Source organism: Pholcus phalangioides, unplaced genomic scaffold (genome assembly GCF_987345545.1).
Source record: "Pholcus phalangioides strain wild (caught in Gottingen) unplaced genomic scaffold, Ppha-v1.0 ptg000008l_1, whole genome shotgun sequence".
Lineage (NCBI taxonomy): Eukaryota > Metazoa > Arthropoda > Arachnida > Araneae > Pholcidae > Pholcus > Pholcus phalangioides.
The window spans coordinates 25,849,278-25,871,957 of NW_028301601.1; the positions used below are offsets into that span (position 1 = coordinate 25,849,278).

The following is a 22,680-nucleotide window of genomic DNA, read 5'->3' on the forward strand; positions in this document are numbered from 1 at the left end:
TAGTATTTGTGTGTATAAGAATCTTTTAAACAATAAATAACGTGAACTCCACGTTTTCCCAAGGGATTAGCATGATCCGTCCAGGGAATTTGTTAAGAGTTAGCACATATCCATGCCCGAACCGGGTTGCGAACCCAGGCCGCACAGGATGTGCCTGAACTCTTTAACCGTGTAAGTTTGCCGCCTACTAGAGAGCCTAAAATAATTGTTGCAGCTTTTCTATAGCCGTGGCCACACTCGTGTTACGGCTGGCCCAATACGTTTCAAGCTTCGTCACTGACAAGCAGTGTGGCCGCTCCACCATTGTCAATGATCGTGAAATGTTGGCGACTGGAAGGTATTGAAAGGCCGGTTGAGTACCTTCCAGCTTCTAATCCGCCTGGCCACACTTAGGTAGAAGAATGCTGCCAACAGTCACAGCCCGAAGAGGGCTCTGGAAAAACCCGGTTTTGTTGTTCTTGGCCAATTGATACTGGGCCAAGATGGGTCAGTGTATGACTCGTCTATGCCACTGCTGCTTCATTGCATCTGGGAACGGCAAATATTGGCGAATGACTATTGTGCCAGCCTTGGCACGAGTGTGGCCATGGCTTTTTAGACTCTACGCTTATCTTTTGGAACCTTATTTTGAATATCGAAAATGAACATTAGCCTCAGAAAACAAGCGAAATTCTAAAAGAGGAAAAACACATTTAATGACTTTGTTTTTTTTCCAAAACCTTTTCAACAACAACAACTACTACTTACAATAAAATAGCAGAAAGTGACTTTCTTCACATGATTATATTCGAAGACACAGACGAACGCAGACAATTGTATTATTTCTTCCTCAGATGCACAAAGTCTGATAATCGGTGGATGATGCGCAGTTTCACTGTAGAAGACAAAAAAAGACAATAAAATCAAATATACATTCTATATATGTATATACAATAATTGAATAACAATCCACGAATGTACAAGACAAGACTTTGATATGAGTTGGATGTCATTAAAGGTTTATCTCAAGTTTAAGATGCGATTCAGTCACTGGTTACAATTGCAGCGACATTCAAGTGGCAGGAAATGTCGCAAGAGCAGCAATGCTCACGTCATTGATTACAATCCGCGATGTGTTTTTCTAATATTATAATAACTTCCTTCAGCGTGTCGTTCTTGCCATCATGTCAACAACTTTTTTATTCTAGTCACTCTAGGAAATACATTTTCAACCAATGGCCCACGAGCCAAATGTGGCTCTCAGAGTCATATGATATGGCCCCCATGATCTACAACCTAATTTTGTAATGAACTAAGCAGTGCATTTACAGATGACTTAAGTGACCCGCGATGTAGTTCCACATCACTTAAGTGGCTCGCGGCACGTTTCTTGATCACTCAAGCGACCCGCTGCACATTTACACACATCACCTAAGTGACCCAAGACCATAGACACATGAATAATTCAGTGTTATATTATATCTATGCCCGCGACGCTGTTCCAGAGCACTTAAATGATTTGTAACATAGTTCCCCCCAGAGTCCTTAGTACATTTCCAGATCGCTCAAGCGACCTGCGGCACATTTGCGAATGTGCCCCTCGCTTTCATTGACTCGCGACACAGTTCCGGAGAACTTAGGCCGAGTTCACATGGAGCGATAAGACAATCGATGCAACCACAACATCTACACGGATTAGTTTAAAAAAAACCTCGATTTCAGGTTTTCAACCAAGGTTTGGTGTGTCGATGGTTTTCGTGTCTATGTTGTGGTTGCATCGCTCATCGTATCGGTGCAGTGTGTACTCGGCCTTGAGTGCCCAAGTGACTTGCGACATAGTTCTAGAGCAGTGGTTCTCAACCTTGGCACGCCCGCGGCCCGGTTTCATTCATTTTTGTGAGTGAAAGGCCCGGTCAAACACAAGACCAACGGAAAATGAATGAGAAAAAATGAAACGGCTGATCTCTCACTCGCGGTCCGGTATGAATGATGTCAGGGCCCGGCGGTTGAGAAACACTGTTCTAGATCCCCTAAGTGGGCCCCGCGGCACATTTGCAGTTCACTTAAGTAATCCGTGGCACATTTATAAGTTACTCAAATGATCTGCGGCACTGTTGCAGATCATTAAAATTATGTGGCCCGCGACACTTTTTCAAACCACTTAAGTAGTCTATACGTCCCGTATTTTCCGGGATATCATCGTATTTTTACGTAGCTTTGGCCACCCTTATTTTGCGTAAAAATGTCCCGTTTTTTCCCGATATAATTTTCAGCGAAGCCATTTTGAATTTTCATTCTTTATTTGAAATAAAAGATAAAACTTATCTATTTTCAGTTTATTCATTATAATATATAATTACAACTTTCATAAAAAATATTTACCTCACATATTTGGTGTGATTTAGTCACTTTTTTTTCGTAGAATTCATATGAATCATTTCAATTAATCAACTACGGTTCGCATTAGTGATTCATTTCCCGCCATCGGTGATGTTCTAGTGATTTTAGCAATAGTTGTCAAGTTTGCCTACTTTTGGTGGTAATTCGTGTGATGAAACGTATTTTCCCCTATTCGGAATAGCAATAATCCGGTATTATTTTTCTTAAGAAAATATGGTCTAGCTGAGTCACTCGTATGGTAATGATTTGATTTTTGAAATTTGACTTGCCGAACAGTCTTATGATTTCTAAGAAGCATGTCATCATCAGTAATAACATGGAATCGAATGCTCAATGTACAATACAGTCGAATCCTCAATTATAACGCCAATAACTAGAATCCGGACTGATCCTTCCCCCCCCCCCCACATAAAAAATAATGTTAATGAACCTTGCATATATAACGTCGTTAAAAAGCAACTACCTCGGATATAAAGACAATTTTTTCGTCACCTTTGTTTCCGTTTCAATGTTGTTTACCCTAGAAATTCCTATGATTACAGCTGAATATTCACATACGAACAGTGAATGTTCGTCTATTGTACTATTCTTTGAAGCGGGGTGTGTCCAGTCCTTCAATGTTAAATGTTGTTATGCCTATGTCTGACGTTGAAAAAAAAAAAAAAGAAGATTTATTGCATGTTTTACGTTCCGACATTGACATGACCCATGTACAAAACATTTCCTTATTTTTCCCTTTACGACCCTTTTCTTACGAAAATGTCCCGTTTTTTCGACGAAGCCATCAATTCCTAATATTTACTACAATCACGAAGGCAGGTGGTTTGCAGAATTTTATAAATTTTGTTATAACTAATATGACTAAATATTCATCTCACATATTTGCACCAAGGTTTTTTTTTTTCCGTGAAATGCGTTCCAGCAGACGTAGCACTGTGTTTCTCGCCAAGAGTTATTTATAAGAAATATTTGGCGATTTCTCACAGACATTTGGCAACGTTCTTTCATTAATTCTGAATTTGTATAGGTGCTGGAATAATTTCTTTCATTAATTCTGGATTTACGTAGGTGGCAGAATTATTTCTTCAATTAATGTTGGAAATATTATTTTTTCATAAATTCTGAATTTACATGGCTGATGGAATTATTTCTTTCATTTGGTCCTATTTTTCGAATTTTTAGAAGATATAATTCCCTTCTCCATAATATATATAATATCGATGCTGCGAAGAGGTCCCGGAATTACCATGACGTTCCTATGGACCCCCCCCCCCACTATTATTTTCGCACCAAACCCCCGCTTCCAGTAAAGGGCAGCCTTAAATGAATTTTTTCATAGGTAGTGCTGCGAGATGAGGATATTAATGTTTGGATAATCACATGTTACTTAAAAGCAATCAGAGTTTACTCCAATATAATTTTTTTACCCAACGAAGGCATGATGCATGCAAATCACAAGGATCAGCCTAGTAGACGCTGGAACCTATAACATCACTTGGCGAGATGTTGTTGAGAAAATATCCCATAAATGATCACAATATCTACACTGGTGTAAGAAATTAAGAGAATTTGCAGACTTCGTCGGTTATCTATCTATTTTAATGAAATTTGATATGTACATACATTGATACAATACAAAACAAATAACCATTCAATAATTTTAATACACACGCATGATCGTACGTAACACTCGTTGGAGTCGGAAGGTATGAAACAGCGGTTGAAGAATAAACAAAAAAATGGGTTAATAGATGGGTTAATAGGGGGTATGGTCTCCTCTTACAGATATACAGGTCTCGAAGCGCGATTTCATACTTTAAATAAGGCAGTTTATCATTTCCTGTGGCAATTAGTCCCACTCGTTCAGCAACGCTGGTTTAATTCCTCGGATGGTTCCCGGAGGGGGGGGGGGTTGCAATTGCCCTCCCAAGAGCTTCCCAGACATGCTCTATAGGGTTAAGGTCTGGAGATCTGGCTGGCCAATCCATCCGGCGAATATCCTCACTCTAGAAAATCGTCGAGCAGAAGAGCTCTATGTGGCCTCGCGTTATCGTCCATTAAAATGAACTAAGGGCCAACTGCACCCCTGAAAAGGCGAACATAGGGCTCTAAGACCTCATCCCTATACCTCACACCAGTCACAGTGCCTCTTTCAAAGACATGGAGAGGTGTGCGGCCATCCAACATGATGCCTGCCCCGACCTTTAAACCTCCTCCGCCATAATGGTCGATTTCGCGGACATTGGAGGGTAGGTAGCGGGTCCCTGATTCTCTCCATATGAACGTACGGAGAGAATCGGTGCTTAGGCTGAACCGGGACTCATCAGTGAAGAGAACGGTCGCCCATTGATCCATACTCCAATCTCTATGCTCTCTGCACCATGATAAACGGATTCTCCTGTCCGTAGAAGTGAGCGGGACGCGAACAGCAGGTCTTCTTGCAAACAACCCTCTCTCATGAAGTCTTTTGGAAACAGTCACCCCCTTAATACACGGGTTCCTGTGGCTGCATACAAGTCACGAGAGAGCCGAGAAGCTGTAGCACTCCTGTTACGCCTCGCTATAATCGACAAATGGCGATCTTCTCTGGCCGTCGTGGCTCTTGGACGACCTTGCCCAGGCTTTTTCCCGATGGATCCGGTATCCTGGAACTGTTTCCATAAGTTACACACGACGCTGGGCGTTAAATTGAACTGTCTACAAATCTGGACTTGAGATTGGCCTGCTTCTAGCCTCCCCACAATTCGCCACCTCATTCCATCATCTAAACGTTGGTGGTTACTCATTTTTACTGTTACAATTTGAAATTAACCGATTGCTGCAAAATAACACCAAGAAATTCGCCGAGGTGTGCTAGCGAACGGAATGCGTCTTAGCTTATAAAGCCTGTTTCTCTACTGGCTCCGCCTACACACACGTGTACGCTTACGTATTTGACGTACAAGATTTGCATTTTTGTCTAGAAGCAGTGGTTTTACATTCAGTTCAGTTCTTTTCATGAAATTCGATAAAATATGCAAATTCTCTTAATTTATTTCACCAGTGTAATTATCGCGTTACTTGCAGGCAGGGGTGTACGGAGGGCCTGACCTCATCAGAGGCACACAAGGTTGAGGTTGCATAAGGAGTCTCTTCCAGAAAAAACGTTGAGCTAATAACCTTCGGGAAGCATTTTAAATTAACAGAAATCGATTAAGATTGATTATGAAGGAATTTCCTTTCGATATTTTAATTTGTCATTCCAAGGGTGGTGGTCGAGCGGTCATAGTGACGCACTCATATCGCGAGGACCCGGGTTCGAACCCCCACAGTCGTTACAGTGGTGGTCGGCTGAAGTTGGTTTTCGGTTGTTTCCAACTTTTCGAGGCGCGAATGCGAGCTGATCTTCTTTTTAAAATGTCTCGCCGCTGAGAACAACAAGCCTCCTACAATGATTCAATCATTACACATTAGTCATAGTTAGAAGAACTAATGGCAGTTCAGCGCTATAACAAGCATTACACGGAAACAAATTCACATTATGTCCACAACACATCCGCGGACATTTCAACATGTACCAATTCGAAATTCCGCAGAAAAATGTGGACGAGGTGCACATGTGTGGTTTAGTTGTAGTCCTGGGGGGGGGGGGCACAGGCCTCCTACGCTCCTTCCTACCTCTACTGATATGGGATCAGATTTCACTACAGCGTTCAAATTTTGATCAAGTGAATATCACAGTCACACACACATAAAGGGTGTTTCTAAATGTTCGTTCGAAGAACTTTCGCAAAAAAGATTATGGACATCGTTTTCTTAAAATGTCACAATTTTTTCATGGGCTGTACATAAAAAATAAAAAACTTTTTATACAGTCCCCGTGTGCGAAAACTTCCGAATAGTGAAATGTAAAACCGGTTTTGAAAAAGCATTTGCAAAAAAATATTCCATATATTTTCAAATGAAATATTCAACGAGATATTAAAGGTATTAAGCTACAATGTTTTGGCGAATTATCGCAGTATTGATGTATTTGTATTAGCATAATAAAATTATATTTTACAAATATTTTATTTTATTATGCAGTTGTGCGAAAGATAAATACTTTTCATCCCTGTAGATGAAATAATTTTCAATAACGTTATGCATTTGAAAGTGATTGAAAATGATTCGAAGGTTGAATCGAACATTCCAACCTTTTGAGCAGCGAAATGAAAAAGAAAGGAAAAAATCGCAACGTGTTGTGAATGATAGAATGATCTTCGGCAGATAGAATCAAATTGTGCAAGAAACGCTGCTGGTTCCAATAACCAGTGCCGTATTAAAGCATGGGGCCCACCCGGGCACCTCAACAGAAGAGGGGGGCCTCACAAAAACGAGAAACGGTTGAAATTTTCGAAAATTTTCCAGGCAGAGCCTCAGAAAAATCATTAAGCCCGGGGGCTCATGATGTGCTTAAGACGGCCCTGCTAATAACCACTGCCAAGCGCGAATCAGCCTTCGCAAGAGCAGGGTAATACAGGAAAAATCGGTCTGCCCAGTAAAATACGGGGGTGATCATACGAACCTACCCAACGTTATACCCATGGCCTACACATCCTAAAGCAGGGCCCCCAGGATGTCTTTTGCGGACCCTCAGAACAGACTTTCACGGGACCCCTTTATGACGAATTTATATCGTGAAAAAGCAAAAAATGATGAGAATCGTCCCGGGCCTCTCAGGGCTGGAGCCCTGTCAGACCCACCCTTGTGGGGGGGGGGGTCATGATTGAACAAAACCGAAGTTAATTGTTTTAAAAATATCGCATGCCATTTGAAAATTTTTCGAAAAAGGAAGTATACTTCTCTCTAAAGTAAATGGTTGCGGAGATAGTCGTATGGGCAAATAATTTGGAATACCTTGTAGAATGGTAGTATCAATAACTGATCATTATATCATATTTCATCAATCTAATTGCGATTAAACCATTGTTTGAAACTTATGAAGTCATAACCGAAATTATGGCAAACATAATTTCGGTATCGTTAATTATGAGAATTGTCCACACGAGTATAGAAACAACATGAAACGTGCATAGTGACATCGGTTCACTAACTGAAAATGTTACAGGTTGTGATAAAACGAACAGAGAAACTCACCGTCTAGTCCACGAGAGACCTCAGCTGGTCCATGGCGCTCTTGGCATGTCCCGAGACTTTATCAGCTCCAGATTCAACCTGATCCTTGACATTAGACGCCGTGTTCTCCATGGTACTCTTGATTTTATCACCGGCTTCGGAGACCCTATCCTTGGCGTCATTGAATCTATCGGCAATTCCACTGCTGAAACTCTTCAGGATTCCCATCCCGAAGTCCCCGCCTTGCTTGACGGTGTCCGCTGCGGTATCGGCGGCTCCCTTGAAGAAATCTCCGACTTTCCCGGCGGTATCCTCGAACCTCTCCTCGATTTCTTCCTTAGCCTTTTCCAGGTCCGGGACTTTGATATCCTCTTCCTCGTCGGCGAAGCTCGGCAATGCGGAGCATACCACCAAGAGGAATACAACGATGGTCTTCATGTCGATGATGGGCAGCAAAATCTAAGTAATGATCGCAGGTGAAAATGCCCGATGACTATGATACCGGTGACGATACAGTTGCGGCTATTTAAAGGATTATTCTTTTCTCCCCTGTGAACGCTGATTTCGTCATGACCATTCGCAATTAATGTGCTAAAACTCGTTTTGTTTCTTTGCAATCGCAGTGCTCTTCTTTCATCTTTTCCTGTCTGCGATCTTGATAATTGCAATAATTGATTGTCCGTAAGAACATCGAGGAAAACGGAAAAAGGAAATTGGATATGCCCGGGAGGCTATTCACATATTGCCATATTTTTTTCCAAGAACCGTCCGAGCGCGAAAACATCGAGCTCTTTTTATTTTCAAGGGCATCGATGGCCGTGATCTGTTGCTCGTTATTGCCGAATACCGTGCGAATGTTTAATGATTTGAACAAATCTCCACGTATTTTTTCTCAGACGCTGAATGGAAATTTGTTATTGCATCTAGAGTAGGATATTACGGATAAGTCGTTTTGGTAATTAACCTCTAAGGTCGTGTTACGCAATCTTTTCGTATTAGAAGCTAAACTCGTTTGTTTTCGAAAACAGGGTGTCCCATAAATTCGGGAACATTGTTTAAAAATGACTAAATACTGAAGGAATTGGTATAAGTCTAACTCGGTTATAACGACCCCGGTTGTAACGACACCTTGGCTATAACGTCAATAACACAGGTCTGCGGTGAAGAAGCCTTCTTAAAAATAATTAGTGTTTTTTTTTAGTTTTTCGGATGGTAGTTACTGTCAGACAAGACACGACCCGGGCTCTGTCCCTTCCGGGATGTAAGCCCTTTACCCGTGTGTGTAGGGTCATGCTGGGGAGGACCGGCGGCTGCCGGGCCGGGGTGACCACTGGTGAACCACCAGCAAGCACCCCGTCCCGGCACTCCCGAGGATGGTAATAACTGTAAAAATAATTTAAAAAAATCTATCAGGTCCAGTTTTTTTGAGATACAGTGAAAATAAATTTCAATTGTAATGCATAGGCAGCATGCAGACCACACTTAAACTGCGTTATAAGCAAATATGATTAATCTTCGCCAAAGATGATTCAGCAATTTCAGGATGATTTTTGAGAGCTGATTCCGAATTTAGCATTGGTTTCGCCAGATTGGCTCTAGTTTGTAAGATAACGTGAAAATTAAATTTCTCAATGGCAATGCATAGGCCAGCGTACAAATCACATTGTAAACATGCATCATAAACAATTGTTGTAGATCATTGCCAAAAAATAATTCAGTGATTCTAGGGTGATTTTGGGGCGCTAATTCCGAATCTGGTATTGGTTTTGTCAATCATTACACAGAAAAAAAAAAGTACAGATTTGCGTCAATAGAGGACGCTGCATGAAAGCAAATCACAGAATTTTGAATCGGAACCTTTCTTCAATTTGTTCTTCGTCGAAAACGTAGTTTTCCAAACATTTTGTTCTTTCACCCCCCCCCTTCTTCTGATTTTTTTTTCTCTCATCCCCCCCCCCCCACTTTGACTCAAGCGAACCCACAGAATCCTATGTTATACTCGTAGCTTCTATCGCCCCCTTGGACCGTTCCATCGCCCACCAGGGGACGATATTGCCCACTTTGGGAAATACTGGTCTTAAACGTTCGTGAAACTTCCGCCGGGCGGAATAAAATAACTTCGCCAATAATGCAATAATGCCTTATTCACCAACGCCAACATATATATAAAAAGTTTAACTACACTAACAGAAAACTCTGAAATAGGCTTTTAATCGCACAACCTGCATTATATAGGACCTTTTTTCAATCTCTTCCGTGTCCAAAACGTTCGTAAAGCTTTCGCCGGCGATTCGTATAGCTGACATAAAAGAACTTCGCCAATACTTAGTGCTTTATATCTATCGATATCAACATTCCCAACGAAAACCTGATGCAATCACCAGTAATAAGAAAACTCTGAAATGAGAACTGTGTTAATCGTATACCCTGCATTTTATAGGACTCTGATTTGCATATTTCCAGAGACTTGCTTTTTGTTCAGCGCTCTCTATTGACAAAAACGTGAACTATTTTTCTGTATTAAGGGAAAAAAAACCCTCCTCCGTGAGAAGAATAACTTTTTTCGCAAAACCGCATTCAAACATACCAATTCTTGCATATGTCCTCTCCACTTGCTAATACAAGATTCATTGAAAGACTGGTTTTTGTGGAGATGTATGTGTGGGAAGATTATAAGGGAGAAAATTCATCTATGCCCTCACTGGGACTCGAACCCCGGTCTCTCGCTTACGGGAAGAGTGCTCTACTATCTATGGAAACAGAATACAGTCGAATCCCTTTATAAAGAACTCCAAGAGACCGGAGAAATCACTTCGTTATAACGAAATTTTTCGTTATAAAGGAATTCCAGGTCTCTGCATTTTTCCTATGTTAACTTATTTGGAGGATTAGAAAAGTGCTCGTTAAAACGAGAATTTCACTTTAAAGGTATTCGTTAAAGCGGGATTCGACTGTATTGCAACCTTGGAGCGTATATATATATATGTTGAAAGGCTCCGTACATATGGATATGTGATCGGTACGTCTCATGTACATCGTGATGTTCATCACGAACTATAAGTTGATTGTTGACGCCGTCCATGTAACGGGGCCTTTCAACATATATATACGCTTCAAGGTTGGGATATTCTATCTGTTTCCATAGCTTAGATGGTAGAGCACTCGTCCGGTAAACGAGAGACCGGAGTTCAAGTCCCTGTGGGGGCAGTGATGAATTGAATCTCCACAATAATCAGTGCTTCAATGAATCTTGTATAACAATTCTTTCAATTTTTTATGAATTTTGAAATTAGTTACGGAATTTATGAGGCACCCTGTATTTCTTACAGACACCAAATGGAAATTTATAATTTATTCCGGAATAGGATGTCATGGATACATAAGTCATTTGCCGTTAATTAACCTAAGGTCATGTTACATAATTTTCGCATTAGAATCCAAACTCGATTTGCTTACTCGTGTTATTAAATACAAAATTACTAGGGATTAAATACAGTCGAATCCCGTTTTAACGAACAAAGTTATAGCGAAAATCTCGTTTTAACGAACACTTTTCTAATCCTTCAAACAAGTTTACATAGGAACAATGCTAGGTAACCCGGAATTTCTTTATAACGAAATTTTGATACAACGAAGTGATTCCTCCGGTCTCTTGGCGTTCGTTATAACGGGATTCTACTGTATTTTGTTTTCCTTGTTGTACGATTATCTTATACAGAATTTGACGTTTAAAAAGAATATTATCACGAAATCCTTTCATTATATAGTTGTTTCCCTTGAGCTTTTAGTCGTAGAAATATAATTTGGGTAAATCAATGGATTATTTTTCTCGAGCGTTTTAACGAGTTTAACACTACTACGTACATAAGTCACAGTCCACTCAAGTGATCTGGTGGTTGGCGGTTTATTGATTTTAACTGAATGCAGGGCCGGTCTTAGGCAGGGATCACACTATGAAAGTTTGTTAAAAGTTATTTTACAAAAGTTTAAAAATGCTACCAATAAGAGCATCGGTAACATTCTAGCAAATGCATTTCATCACCTTATTGGTTGTATTTTTCAAGTTTCATAAATTAACTTTTATATGAAACTTTTATAGTGTAATCCCGTCTTTAGTCAAATTGGCACCCTGTGCATGTTTAAAATTCGGCGCCCTTCTTACTAGTTTATTGTGGGGATTCCCAAATGGCGTGACGCGGTTTAATTGGGTGCCGGCATCAAAATCACAAAAATATTTCCCTACGCAATACACAGGCTAAAATCGTCTGTCTCAGCATACCGATAAGACAGGGTCTCTTAATTTTTTTCAGCCACGACCCAACATCAGCAACACGATCAATGTGTCGTAAAGTTGACACAATTTAGTTTTACAATTTGAAAAATTTTTATTAAAATATTTCTGAGCAACAAAATGTTTAGTTTTCGAAATTAGTGGAACTCACGCACCAGTCCATGGCTCCTTAACAAGGGGTGCAACTGGGCCCGGGCCCCGATCCCTAAATTAATGAAATTTTTCATCAATTCTGAAAATATTTCGCTCATGAATTTATCACATATTTTGCGCAGTAATTAGAAATAAAAAAAAAAAAATTCTTTTTGCAGATTATTTCCTAGTTTCGACGCCCTATGCAATGGCACAGATCGCACAGGCAATGAGCGATACAGAGATTTCATAAAGCTTTTTCATTATTATTATTATTAGCTTTAATAGCTTTAGAAAATACTAAACGACAATTGGGATCATAAAATATCCGATTTTTTTTTCTGAAGTCAGTTTCATACAGAGTAGTCACTAAAATTTAACTAATTAGTTTGATAGCGTGTTTTCCAAAAAATCAGAAAAGTTGTTCAAGATTTAAAATTTTTTTTTAATTAGTTCTATATTAATTGAGTTCTGAAATGATCATTTTTTCATTAGCTCTGAAATAATTAATTTTTTCATCAGTTCTGAAATGATTAATTTTTAATTGTTCCTGAAATTATCATTTTTCTTCCATTAGTTCCAAAATTATTATTTTCAAGTTCTGAAACTTGATTTTTTTCATTATTACTGAAATTAATCTGGGGTCATGCTTTTTTTTTAGTACGTAAACTTATTGTTTATTCCGAATTTATTTATTTCTTTTATTCTGAAATTATTTATTTCACAAATTCTTAATTTTTATTAATTCTGAAATTTCTTCTTTCACTTATTTTGAAATTCCTTCTTTCGTCAATTTTGAAATTCCTTCGTTATTATTTCTGAAATTTCCGCTTTAATTAATCCTGAAATTTATTCTTTAATTACTTCTAAATTCATTTCTTTCATTTATTCTGAAATTCCTTGTTTAATTTATTCTAAAATTTTTTTCTCTGTTTCGTTAATAAAGTTAAAACTTAAAATTTTACAGTTTGCAGCCAATTACGTCAGGTATCCCATTTTCAGGACGTATTTACGTCAAAAACAATCACATTGCACACATATGACAACGTTACCTCTTACTTAAGGGAAAAAGCTAACGGTAATCGTGATGAATCACACTTCAGTGACTAATTTCTTTTGTCACGGTCGTAAGGTCATCGAACAGTCATAAAATCGGTGACAATTATTCATCGAAATTTCATTACACAACTGAAATACAACTGACAGTAATAAATTTCACAGGTCTACAAAAAAAAATATTTTTTTGAAAGCTTTTCAGTTTTCATGTATAACTGATTTTTATATTATTTTCAGTGCTAATTCCAAAAATGCAGTTAATTCTTTTCTATCATGTAAGGTTTTTTTTTTCACAAAACGATTTCATATTTTGGAGGAAATAACTCAAATCCAAATAAATTGGAATTTTTATTTCATAAGCTCATAAATACATACTTCACATTTACATTCAAGTTCTGTCATTATAATAATAGACCCTAAAATCAATCAAACACTTTTGGCAATGATTTACTATATTTATTCATTCGCACAATTTCAATGTGATTCGCATGCTGCTTATGATTTTTATCCATTGAAATTTGATTTTCACTTTTTCTCAAAAAGTAGACTCGATATGACGAAACTATTGCCCGAATCAGTGCCCCAAAATCCTCCTAAAATAACGGAAATATCCTTTGCTAATGATTTGCTGTATTTTATTTTTAACGCATAGTTTCAGTATTATTTGTATGCTGCTCCAAATTACCACTGGAATTTGATTTTCACTTTTTCCCAATGAGTAGAGCCCATCTGAATGCATACATTGTATCACTGTCAATGTGTACTACTGTTAAAATTTAATTTCACTTTATCTCAAAAATCAGAGCCAATCTGACAAAGCCAATGCCAGATTCGGATTCAGCGCCCTAAAATCACTGAAATATCTTTGGGAACAAAATCAGTGTTGAGCATTGCTGTCACACTCGGCTCTTATAACCTTACGGCCATCTTTCTGTATTTGATGAATTGTCCCTTGACCATTTATGTATCAAAGAGGAATACGAAAACCTCGTTATTGTCCAATGCTCGTCGACATTATATTTCGAAAAAAAATGTAATCTCTTTGTAGTATCTTGAAAAGGAAGTCCAATGGAGTAACGAAAAAACACCCCCATTGTTTTCCTCCAACACTGTATGTGGCAACGTTAACGAAGCTTGTTTCACACCGGAATTAAATATAATACACTGCATAACAATAATATACAGCAATAAAACACCAGGGCCTCCTAAAATAGACAAAAAATATATATAAAAAACGGTTGATTTCAATTGCGCAGATAGCTTTTGTACATCGGCTGTCCGCCATTTCCTTTCTCACGCCGTAGTTTTTTCACATTGTTTATTGTCATCATCGTTATTTTACTTGTTTAATCCTTCCGTATGATATCTAAATTACGTATAAGCAATATTAATAATGAATGAGACGTGCGCAACTGAATTGTGAAAGATAAATACGAATCTGTTTTCTCACGATTGTCACGTTTCGTACGAGGAAAATGGTTTCGCAAAAGTTCTAGAAGGTTCCAGAGAAATTTCTGTAAGTCTAATTAAAAACATCGTGTACTGTTTTGATTATTGTTGTCAGTAATAATTAATTAATTATATATGAAGAAGCAATAGAAATCGTGAATGATTCTGTGTTGTTGTAGTGGATATTTTCTTTGAAAATACGCACCGATGCGTTAGTTTGGTTTTCTTGCTGAGGCTTGATCGATGGTCATTCATGTAACTAACTAGGTAGTGGACAATCCAATACCTAGTGAACGATTTGCGATATTCAGCGATTGAAAATGCCGAATGATTAAAGATCCAATTAATTATTCTGGAGCAAAAAGCCATTCTAGTACATGCGTAACACATTGCGTTAACATGGGTTAACCACGTGCGAGCTATATCGTTCGCAGGCCGAATATAAACTAATCACACTAAAAAAAAATTAATTAAAAAGGAAATTGAGAAAAAAAAAGTTGAAAAGATTAAGAAATTGAAATAAAAATTAAATTTATAAGGAAAAGAAAAAAAAAACTAATGAAAAATTGAAAAAATAAAAAAAAATATGAATGGGAAAAAATTGGAAAAAAAAACGAAAAAAACTTTGAATGGAAAAAAAAATGAAAAAACCAAAATGAAGAAAAATTACGAAAATTATAATGCAAAAGAAGAAAGCGCCGGAATGAAAAGAGAAGTATCTAGAGAAATCAAAGAATTTATGAGTGAGAGTTACTTCAGCTTTTTACGTGAGGCAAATTGTGCTGATGGCACGTTATACAAAGTGTATAAAACATGTAAGCCCACTTATTCGAGGATTCCTCCGATTGTCGGCACAAGCGGAACAGTATATAGTGACAGTGATAAAGCGGAAATATTTGCTGACACATATGAGAGACAGTTCTCTCCATGTGATAACACTCCTCCTCAGCTTATTGCCAGTGTTGACAGAGAAGTTCAAGTATTCTTTAGGGATATTCCCCCAGAACAACCCTCTGCTTTATTTCCTACGAACACTGAAGAAGTAACAAACATTATCAAAAACCTCAAAAAGAAAAAAGCACCCAGTCAGGACACCATCACCAACACTATCAAGAATCTCCCCGAAAATATGGTTCGCCAGCTGGTCAACATATTTAACGAATTACTCCGTACAAACCACTTTCCGGCAGAATGGAAACTCGCTAAAGTTAAGGTCATCCCCAAAGCTGGACATGACCTACACTATCCACAGAATTGGCGCCCAATCTCACTTCTCAGTAGGGAAACTTTTTGAGAGAGTGGTAGCCATCAGACTTCACAAATTTGTAGAGTACAATAACATTATCGGTCCAGAACAGCACGGTTTCCGCAGCAAGCACTCGACCACCACTCAATTATTGCGGTTCGTAGAACGAATTCAAGAAGCCAAAATTTATAAAGACACTGCAGCAGTAGCCTTTTTCGATTTAAAGAAATCTTTTGATAAAGTTTGGCACAATGGACTGCTGTTTAAGATGATTCGCATGGGAATGCCGTATAACATCATCAAATTTGTGAGCAATTATCTCGTCTCGCGCTCCTTCCGAGTACAGATAAACGACTCAATATCTAATTCTAGACAGATTCGTTCATCAATAGCTCAGGGAAGTGTGTTAGGTCCTATCCTACACAATTTTCATATGAATGACTTCCCAGTTGCCCCTAAGGGTTTCACCGCTCTTTATGCCGACGATAGTGCCCTTTGTTGCACAGATAGGGACCCTGGCAAGGCCCTTTCAAACTTGCAAGAAATGGTAAGATTGGTCGAGCGCTGGTGTGTGCGAACCCGTGTTGAACTGAATGCAGATAAAACCAAATTCATGTGGTTCATTAACAAGTCCTCATTACCACAACAAGCACACATAGAGGTACAAGGAGTTATAGTCAACCCAGTCATTCACAATAAATATTTGGGGGTGATAATGGACAAGAGATTCAGTTTCTCCTGGCAGTGTGTTGATGCCATCCGTAGGGCGACCGTGGCCTCGGTCATGCTCAACAGACTAAGCTACAGGCACTCAAGTCTTTCAATTCGAAATAAAATTATTCTGTATAAGATGGCAATTAGACCGATTCTTCTGTATGCTGCGCCTGTCTGGTTGTTCTCGAAGAAAATGAATATCATCGCTCTGGAGAGATTTCAGAACAAGACTCTGAGGAGATACACCGGACTACCTTGGTACGTTAGAAACGTTAATATCAGACGTGATTCCGGAGTGGCTGATGTAACGTCATATGCAAAGAAACTGGCAAAGAACTTATTTGATAAATTGAACGATTCTGAATTTTCACACCTTGCGGAGATTTAATCATTGCAAAGCGCACTACTGCACAGGAATTGGCAGAGTCATGATGAAGGGGGTTTGATGGATTATAACTATCCATTGGAACCCCGTTTCACCAATTACGGTTTTCGGTTTCTAGTTGTTTTTGACCTACAAGATAAATAAAGTGTAAATTTCACAGGCGTTATGAAACGCTTTATTAACGCTGTGTATACAGCCAAAAGAAAAATTTAGAGGAGACCTTCATCCACAGCAGATTGAAAATTGTTGATGATACAGCCAAACATATATGATCAGCCAAACTCTCAAACAAATACTGTCGAACCCAGTTACAGCGCCACCTCCGGTTAGTGCCACAAACTTTCAGAGAACAAATCATCTATATAGGGAATATAATGTCAAAAACCCGTTCTTTATATATAACGCCAACTATTGTTTGGATGTATATGTTAAGGAAATGCAGTTATATTACACGTACGATTGTGGTTATAAATGCGGTTGGCACACAAAGCTTCAGCAATGAAGAAAGACTTGATCCAAAGTTCAAAAAGAGTCTTCTCGCACTTTTTTTTTTTTTACACCTTTTTCAAATGTACATCATATGCAGGTGAAGTTCAATATGCAAGTTCAATTGGGAAATATATGTGTATATACAAAATTCAATAATGAGAAGATACAAATCGAATAGATGCGAATAAATGTCAAAAGTGGATAGATACATAGTATGCAAGTAATGTGAGTATATACAATTGAATGACAGAGTTTATGTATTAAAATAGTATGTATACAATGAGATTTGTAGAAGAAAGCATCTTTACAAACTCTCCCATGTAAGGCGGCCAATTTGTTTGGGCCTCCTATATTTCCTTAAGCAGTCAGCATCATAGTCAACAATTTCCCTCAGATGTTCGAATTGGGAACTAAACATTCGCTCGAATTGATCATTGTTTAATTTCTTAATGTATGTGAATATGTGAGGTATGTCCAAGTCTTGTCTGATGTTTATTCCGCGAACAAACCAAGGGGCTTCAACAAATCTTCTGAGTATTTTGTTCTGCATAGTCTGTAGTTTTTTGATATTCGTTTTACAAGCGTGCGCCCAAGCTGGCGAAGCATAGAGTAGAGTAGGTCTTATTATGGATTTAAAAAGAATAATTTTGTTCTTTAATGAAAGTTTTGCCTGTGGAAATGTGATGCGATTGAGCATACCCATAATTCTATTAGATTTGTTTATTACATGATCAATGTGTGAAGAGAAAGATAGATTTTTGTTGAGGATACAGCCCAAGTATTTTATTTGTCTAACAGGGCTTAAAGATTGTGTACCAATTTGAAGTCGTCTGTCCGGTATTTTACGACGTCTAGTGAACCATAAAAATTTGCATTTGTCACTATTCAGTTGGATGGCAGATTGATCACACCAATATTCTATTTCATCCATGGTTTCTTGTAAATTGTTGAAGGCCTGATTTGCATCCCTGCTACTGCACAAAACTGCACAGTCGTCTGCAAATAAAGATATTATGCCATTTTGGGGACAAGGTATGTCATTAATGTGTAGCAGGAACAGTTGTGGCCCCAACACACTGCCCTGAGGCACAGAGGCATGAATTTGTTTTATTGAAGAAAGTGTATTTTGAATTTTTACTTGAAAAGTTCGACCTAAAAGATAGTGATAGAAGAATATGACCATATGCGGAGGCACATTTAAGTCAATGAGTTTGGAAAGCAATGTAGCATAATCACAACGGTCAAATGCTTTTGCTATGTCTAAGAATGATGCAGCCACAAAATAAAATTGTTAAAAGCTTCATTTATGAACTCTGAGACTCTAACCAGCTGTGTCACACAAGAGTGATCAGGCCGAAACCCGTGCTGTTCGGGTCTAATTAAATCATTTTCATTGATGAATTGCGTAAGTCTATTTGCAACAATCTTTTCAAAGATTTTACTCCAGCTGCTCAGTAAACTTATTGGTCTGAAGTTTTGTGCAATAAGTGGGTCAGTCCCCGCTTTGTGAATTGTTTTTATAACAGAATGTTTCCAAGGTTGTGGAAAATAATTTAATGTTAAAGCACTGTTGAAAATTTCTGTTATGTGAGTAATGATATTTTCTGGCAGGCACTTCAAGGCCTTATTGCTAATTTCATCAGCACCTGGTGCTTTTTTGACATCCAATGAGTTGATGATTGAGCTGATTTCATCATTAGTTGTTAGATCCATGTGACATGTAGAATTATTTGTGTGAAAGTGAATAAATTGTGCGACTTTTCTACGAAGCCGTAATTTAGTATTGTTAGGCTGATTCCTATTGGGTGAAAATTGCCCTTCATAAGTAGTTGCGAATGCTTCAGCAATTTCCTGATCTGTGTAAACAATTGTGTTGTCTGTCTTTTTAATTTTGTTAATTCGTGTACTTTTGGGCTTACATATCCGCCAAGCTTTCCATAAATTGCCGTTTTCTGCTGTAGCATTACCCACAAAGTCAGAAAAACGGTCATTGATGTGAGATGCAACTTCTTTTTTGATCTCCTTTTGGAGTCTTCACTTTTTCCTAACTTTGTTTTTATGCCTAATTTTATCCAAAATTTCTTTAGGTAAGCCAAATTGATTCTCAGATTTGATTTTTCGAGTAGAAGAGGCTTTAATTGAGTCATTAATAAGATGGGTCAAATTATCAACAGCTTGGTCAATGTCATCACTGTTTCGGTTATCAACAGTGTTTAGTGCGGTTGAAGAAAGTCTGTCATTATAAGCATTCCAGTCAATGTGATTTACCAAAAGTCTTTTTCTGGGTATTAAAAAGTCAATGTTGAAGCACAAGGGATTGTGAGGAGAATACAAAATTGCCTTAGTATACATTTGTATATCACACAAAAATTTTTTTGCTAGACCAAAATCAATGACATCAGGCGTTCCTCTGTTTTGGCCAGGGAAATGAGTTGGCTGAGGGGAAGAGATTACTTGAAGAAAATTGTCAATTATAGAATTTCCTAAGAATTTTACCATTTCTATTAGTTGAATTCGAGAAAAACAGAGATGACTTGCAGTTCCAGTCACCTGCTACTAGGACAGGTGAGCTGGTGTTGAATATTTCTTTTAACAAATTTAAGTCCAAGCTGTTATTAGGCAGAGCACAAAGATTGATACTCTATTTATATGAATAGAGACCGCCACAGCTTCGATATCAGTAGAGTCAGAAAGAATAATTTGTTGATAGGGAATACAATTTTTAATAAATATACAGACTCCTCCCCCCCCCCCGGTTATGTAGTCGATCCCGTCGGACGCATTGATAACCACCTATGTTGAAAACCGTGCTGGGAAGGAACCAAGTTTCATTGATAAGTGCAATATCTACTTGATAATCAAAAAGCATTTGAGTGAATAAGTGTTTAGAGCCTCTAAGGCTATTAGCATTCCAGGCTATTACAATGAGTGGCCTGGGAGGAGCATCAATTGTTTGAGCTATTGTTAGACAATATTGGAATAGTAATCAAAACTGAGAGTATTTGTTGAATCTTGTTTTTGTCAATATTAGCCCCTTCCAACAATTTTCCAAAATCGTTGATTAAATTTTCAGCGTCCGTGCAATTTTTAGACATGTTATCAGAGTTGGAATGATCACCATGTGTTTTTTCAGCCAGTGAGATAGCATTTTGATTAGAAAAGTCCACTTCCTCATTTGAGGTATGATAGCTATCATCATTGACCATGTCGATGTCACTCATGTCCAGCTCTTCTGTGTATATAATAAGCTGGTTCATCACATTTTTATACAACTTTTGATGCAATTCTCGGTAAATATCATCAATTGTTTTAACCACTTTACCTCGTCCTACGGGATGTTGCCCTTTCCTAACAGTATTATGCAAAAAGTCTTGTTTTTTCCTTAGTTCTGAAATTTCAGATTCCATGTTTCTGTCATGTGTTTTATCAGAATTAGGCGTAATGTTTGTGTTGTTAGTAGATCTTATGAATAATGAGCTGTGTCCTATGTTAAAGTTGTCTTCATCTTGACAAGGGAGAGTTGGAAATTCTTCCATCGAAGGGCCCCTAAGGGATACAGGCAGTTTAGATTCAAAAATCCTGCCTTTTTTCCCTGGCACTTCAGGTCTAGCACTACATCCAGAATATGTAGCCGTGTGAGGGCCACCACATAAAAGACACTTCAATTTAGATTTATCACCTTTATGAGTACAATTCCGAGTCTCATGGGACCCTGAACAAAATGCACACGCAGGGAGGTCCCTAAAAAAATAACTGCTGTGCCCGTACTTCTGACAGTTCCTACACTGCAAGGGAGACTGTATTCCTCTGTATCTTTCGATACTAATGTTGATGTCACCTATGCATGTTAGATTAGCAAAATGCTTATGTTCAATCAAAACTTCTACCAAGAAAAGTGGAAAAGGTCTCCCATTTGAATAATTTTTCATATTACAAACCTCGACCACTGGTATACCCTGCCTTTCAATGTCTGCTTTAATGTCAAGGGGGTTAACATTTGCAGGTAACCCTCTAATGACAAACTTTAAGGTTCTGTTGCTATTTGTTTGATAAGTATAATATCTGAATTTTTTGTCATCAAAAATTTTTGTTACCTTCCTATGATCAAGTTCTGAAAAAACTTGGAAGGTTATTTTGTTGTCCGTTGGTTTTTGTTGTGGGGGAAACTCACATACAGCTTTAATTTGTTTAGTTTGCATTGAAGGGTGAGAACGCGGGATGATAAGATCGAAGTGTTTAAAAAATTTTCAACGGGATGGAGGTAGGATGATGGACCATGTAAGTTATTAATATACTAAAAATCAACTGCTTCGAAAAGGGGACACCGGAGTTTTTCTCTAATAAACTTTGTCAATAGGCGGAATAGCTTACCTACGGGGGTCGTGATTTCTAACACAATTGACACGTTTTAAGAAGAAATACTATAACATAGGGGGATAAATCGAGAAGCTATCCATACTTAGATTAAGACAACTATAATCATTTTTATGGGCAGTGAATTTTTTAGAATTAATTGTTAGTTTTTTCTTTCGTGATACGTATATGCTTTTATATTGGGTTGATTTATTTTGGTTATATTTGACATCCATATTTTTATGGGCATTTTTTCCCAGCCACTTCGTTGGCATTTTTCCTGTTGCGGCATTTGAAATTTGTATTTATACAAAAGAAAAAATAAAGAAAATTAGAATGAAAAAAAAATGAAGAAAATTAAAAGAAAGAAAAAAAGAAAAGGAATTAGAATGAAAATGCAAAAGAAACGTATAGAATTAGAATGAAAAAAATGTAAAAAATGATGAAATTAGAATGAAAAAAAAAAGAAGTAAAAATTAGATCGAAAAAGAAAAAAAATGAATAAAATTAGAAGGAAAAAAAGAAAACTATAAGAAAAAGAATTAAGGAAGAGGAAAAGAAAATTAGAACAAAAAGCAAAAAAATAAGAAAAAACTGAAATGGAAAGTAAAAGAAAAAACGTTTCTAATTACAATGAAAAACGAAAAAAAGGAGTAAAATTAGAATGGAAAAATAGAAAAACTAAAAAGACATGAGGTATTAAAATAAAAATTAAAACTGAAAACGCAATTAAACTAAAAACACAATTTCAAGGACACAACAACAGGCGAAATGTTGCAGGTGAAAATGCAAAACGCAACAGGTCAACAACACAACGTGGCTGAGGAAAAAAATGCCCATAACAAATATGGATGCCATAAATTTTTTAAAAAAATCATCACAGGAGGAAACAAATTGAAAATGCAATTGAAAAAAAAAAATACTCCACTTTTTTTTCAAAATTTTAATAATTTGATTTTTGAAATTTTAAAACGATGAGGGAACGACGAATCTTCAACATCATGAAAAGAAATGCCATTTTTATTTATCACTTTTCCGATTTCCTACATTTTTATGGAAAACAATTTTTCAAAATGAATTTTTATTAAA

The 22,680-nt window shown here is 37.6% G+C and overlaps 1 protein-coding gene across 1 annotated transcript; it reads right to left on the minus strand.

Moving 5' to 3' along the window:
• Positions 1-670: 670 nt before the first annotated feature.
• LOC149084093 (uncharacterized) lies at positions 671-8,066 on the minus strand. Its single transcript, XM_089234446.1, has 2 exons — positions 7,498-8,066; positions 671-874 (listed from the first exon to the last, which is right to left on the minus strand). The coding sequence occupies exon 1, from the start codon at positions 7,912-7,914 to the stop codon at positions 7,501-7,503; it is 414 nt and encodes a 137-aa protein (XP_089090572.1). The 5' UTR covers positions 7,915-8,066; the 3' UTR covers positions 671-874; positions 7,498-7,500.
• Between the last annotated feature and the right edge of the window lie 14,614 nt (positions 8,067-22,680).